The sequence below is a fragment of the Astatotilapia calliptera genome, unplaced genomic scaffold, assembly GCF_900246225.1.
Source record: "Astatotilapia calliptera unplaced genomic scaffold, fAstCal1.2 U_scaffold_52, whole genome shotgun sequence".
NCBI lineage: Eukaryota > Metazoa > Chordata > Actinopteri > Cichliformes > Cichlidae > Astatotilapia > Astatotilapia calliptera.
The window spans coordinates 96,778-101,013 of NW_020535792.1; the positions used below are offsets into that span (position 1 = coordinate 96,778).

The window sequence follows — 4,236 nt, forward strand, 5'->3', positions numbered from 1 at the left end:
GAACTTATACAAAGTGCACCAAGATATTAAAAACAGTTTTATTTATTTAAAATTACACTATATCGGAAACGTATCGGTATCGGCAGATATCCAAATTTATGATATTGGTATTGGACATAAAAAAGTGGTATTGTGTCATCTCTTGTTGAGAAAGAGGGTGGTTTCCGGTTTTGCAACTATGTAAATATATGAAACAGTATATAACCAATAATCTTAGAGCTGTTATCACCTCCATGCTGAAGCTACTGACTGAAAAGGTGAAAAGAGAGCAGACCTTTCTGTAGAAGGAGACCCATAAATTATCGTCTCTCTTTTCTTATTGAACCATCACTTATTTTAACATTTCTGTTTTTTTACACAGATGAAAATGAAGCTATTCAGTGTGTCTACACTTCTTTGTGTAATGACTGCTCTGACCACTGCTGCTGGTGAGTACTGCAGGACAAGTTGCAATATGCAAGTGTGTGTAAGTATTTCAATAATCAGTCAACAATTGCTGTTTTAATTTGTTCAGCTCTGCCAGATAAAGAGGTCAGCAGTGGTGCAAAGGGATTCATCCCAAGAGGTTAGTGGACATTTTCCTGACTAAAAGTAATCACATCTCTAAAGAAAAGAAAAGCACCTTTCTCATGGAAGATGTGCACCTCAGTTTATAGTACAAAGGACACACTATAAGAAGAGAAAAGAATACATTTTATTTCTAAAAAATAGCTGAATATAAAAGAGCGTGTAGCACTAGAGAATATGGGAAAGTTAGATAGAGAGAGAGTGAGAGAAAATGAAACGCAGAGCAGTTTCTGCATTTCACAAGCACAGTCAAAGTTTTGTGGTTTTTTTTTATTTAATTCACATTTTCTTGATACTGTACTTAGTTTGGTTTAAACTCACATTTTAACTCTCTGTTTGAATTTACCTTCTTCCTTGATTGTGTTTGTCAACTTTGCAAATCCTTTTTAAAGGTACTGTATAAATAATCTATCATTTTAATACCTAGAAAGGCATTATTAATAATCACTAGTGGTGTGCGGATCGATACTGAATTATCGATTCTTCCGATACAAGTCGTTTATGTTCTAGAATTGATTCTCATATTAAAATATCGATATTTTAGCACTTTGCGATAAATTTGTAGTTTATCATTAACAGGAACAGAGTGGAAAGAAACCATATCATTCGGATTGTCTAAATTGGAAGGAACTACTTCCTCTTACGCCTTTCATAGTCAAATGCAAAATACAACTGTATAAATGTGTTGCAGCACCTCGTGCGCACTCACAACAATGGCTGAGCGTAAATGGAGTCATGTGTGGACGTATTTTACCTCCACAAACAGCCAAGACGTGGTTTGCAATATATGTGGCGAGACAGTGAGATGTTGTGGCAGCACCACTAACCTCGTATAGGACATCAGTTATCTGATGTCCTATAATCATTATGAAGCTCTATTATTATATTATTATTACAATTACATAATACAATTATATATTGTATTATGAAATACAATGAAACAGTACCAGTATCGGATCAGTATCATTGATACCACCCTGAATTTTACTCGGTATCAGATCGGAAAGGGAATCAGTGGTATCGCACATCACTAATAATCACTATAAAGTTTACAGAGGCATGCATAGAATTACACTTATATAAATGTAAAGGAGTCAAAATATTCTGTTCATTGTCGATCATTTAACTAATGTTTATTTTTTAAGATATTTCTTGTATGATCGTTTTCATTTATAGTAGATGTCAGGATTAAGATATTACAAAATAAGATATCAACTGGAGACACAACATGTACAACTTTTTACTGACCCCCAGCAAAGCGTGACCTAATCAAGACATCCGGTGGTTGCCCTCATGGCTGGACTGAGTTTAGAGATCGCTGCTTTGTTTACGTTCCAACATCCATGACTTGGCCTAGAGCTGAGGTGGGTTAACTTATTTGTATTGTCTTCAACACTTGATTAAAATACATAAAATACATACATGAATAAAACTCCACTCTCCATTGAAGAGAAACTGCTTGTCCATGGACGCAAACCTCGTATCTGTGCACAGCAGCAGCGAATACCATATGATTCAGAAGATGACTGCTCCTCATGGCTACCAAACAACCTGGGTTGGAGGAACCAATGCACCAGGGGTACTTTTTTTAATTTTTTTTTACACAGTATTTCTCTTTTTGTAATTATGATAGAAGATGTTACATTTTGTCAAAAAAATATGTGAATAGAGGATCTAGGGTGGAGATGGGTTACACTGATACAGGGACTGTGACAACGCTTGACCTTTTGAACTAATGCTGTGTTTAATTTCAGGAGCATATTTGGTTTTGGAGTGATGGGAGGCCTTTCCAGTACACAAACTGGTGCCCAGGAGAGCCCATTAGTGGTTCCCGTCCATTTTGCCTACAGATTAATTATAGTGGTAATTCAGAACATGGTTGCTTAATTTGTGAATAATTTAAGTGCTTTAAATAAAATACTACATAAATCAAAACTTACAATCTTGCTTTGGATTGCATCTTTAACACTTTGTGTGACATTTTACTGATTTCTGCTTTTGAACCTCGCAGATGGCAAATGCTGGGATGATGTGTGGTGTGATAATCTCCGTCCTTCTGTCTGTGCCAAGAAGAGATCAGGACTCCTGGACTGACACACATGAAATCTGAATCAAAACAGCAGACTGAAATACAATGTTTCTGTTTTGCTCCTATATCTTTATGTGCAGCATTCTATTTTCCTCTCTGTTTAACACTTAAACAACAAAATCACAAGTCAACAGAAGTGTGATTGTGTCATCAGTAGACTGATTTTACCATGTTTCTTTGTATTGTCTTCCAAGAAAACTATTCTGTTTTAATTCTTTGTTTTTAAGTTTCCTTCTTGCTACATTAAAGCTTTTGGGCAAGCATCTACCTGTGTCTGTTGTGTAGCTACATATAAATTCAATAGTCATAACATGCATTAATTTGGGGTACTTATTGAGTGGGTAATATTTACCTGCACTTACTGTTTTTTATTGTCTAGCTCAGTAATGCTGATTTGGAAATTATATGTCTTTGTTAGTCTTTCTGTAACAGTTAAACTTGGTATGATAAAAAAAAAGAAATGTGGTACTTAAGTTGCAATACATTTGCTAGAAACAATTTTGAAAATAGTAAGTTATAACAAAATCTGTATTTTCATGTAGTTACTGTCACGGCTAGTGAAGTGAGCTGTGTGGAGGAAATATATGGGGACCCAAGAGCAGGCTGAGATGTGAAGAAGGTTTATTGCAAAATAAAGCACAAGGTGAAAATGGCAAAATGGAACTAAAGATAATCTATACTGGGGAAAACTAAACAGTAGTGATGGCCCGCTTGAAGCTGACGCTCCGGTGCGGGTGTCAAAAAAATCAACACACTTCTTCAGAAGCACTGTGTCGAAGCTTGATTCGTCTGGCCAGAGTCATGCGATCAGTGACGTCCGAAGCTTCATTTAGAGTCTAACTGCTGATTCAATGGTTTATAAGGAAATGAATCTTTCACGGGATTTGTGGTGTTTTGATGGTGACAGATAGCGAACCACTGATCATTCCACTGAGAGATTTGGAGCCAGCGAGGAATAGAGGAGGTTCTGTTGTGTGGGAGAATTTTGAGTTGATTTTGGTCGATCGGGTGGGTTTTACAACTTTGTGTTCTGGCTGTTTTCTTTTGTTTGCCTTTTTCAAAAAAGAAAGTGTAATAAAGCATCAAAAATTCAAAGCTCATAAATAATGATTCTTAAATGTAGGCTACCAGCATGCTGTCTTGCACAATGAAGGTAAAGGTGCAATAACAGTTTTGGTTTTAACGAGCATTTTAGAAGTTATGGTTGGTATGTCTGCATCTAACATGCAACCCATACCTCAAAATGCAGTCATGAATAGCCTGTGTGTAAAACCACAGTGACTAACATCTGATAAAGAGGAAATGCTATTATATTCAAGTCATCTTTGTACTGGACATAAACATAAACCTGATGTGAACTTTTAAAGAGACAGCAACGAAACATGCAAATAAGAGGAATTTGACAGTCCTTTGACCAACATTTTCAATATACTGAACTTTGCAATATTTATGAATCCCTTTTCTTTTAGGGAATAATTACGCATACACACTAGCGATTGTTCCCTAGGATGATTACATCCCCTTGGGCAGGGATAGCTCAGTAGGTAGAGTGGTGGCCCCATGACCGGAAGGTCGGGGGT

The 4,236-nt window shown here is 36.4% G+C and overlaps 1 protein-coding gene across 1 annotated transcript; it reads left to right on the forward strand.

Annotated features, from left to right (window-relative positions):
• Window positions 1-233: 233 nt before the first annotated feature.
• On the forward strand, window positions 234-2,661 carry LOC113018268 (ladderlectin-like). The gene is made up of 7 exons (XM_026161326.1): window positions 234-257; window positions 362-428; window positions 515-565; window positions 1,822-1,931; window positions 2,018-2,146; window positions 2,322-2,430; window positions 2,579-2,661. Exons 1-7 carry the CDS (start codon window positions 234-236, stop codon window positions 2,659-2,661), a joined length of 573 nt encoding a protein of 190 aa, XP_026017111.1.
• The last annotated feature ends 1,575 nt before the right edge of the window (window positions 2,662-4,236 follow it).

Bases quoted from the DNA above. Each gene is read 5' to 3' on its own strand.
- LOC113018268 (XM_026161326.1), top strand. From the start codon at position 234: ATGCTGAAGCTACTGACTGAAAAG. The intron at 1,932-2,017 runs GTGGGTTAACTT...TCTCCATTGAAG, and splicing joins TGACTTGGCCTAGAGCTGAG to AGAAACTGCTTGTCCATGGA. The intron at 2,431-2,578 runs GTAATTCAGAAC...TGAACCTCGCAG, and splicing joins CCTACAGATTAATTATAGTG to ATGGCAAATGCTGGGATGAT.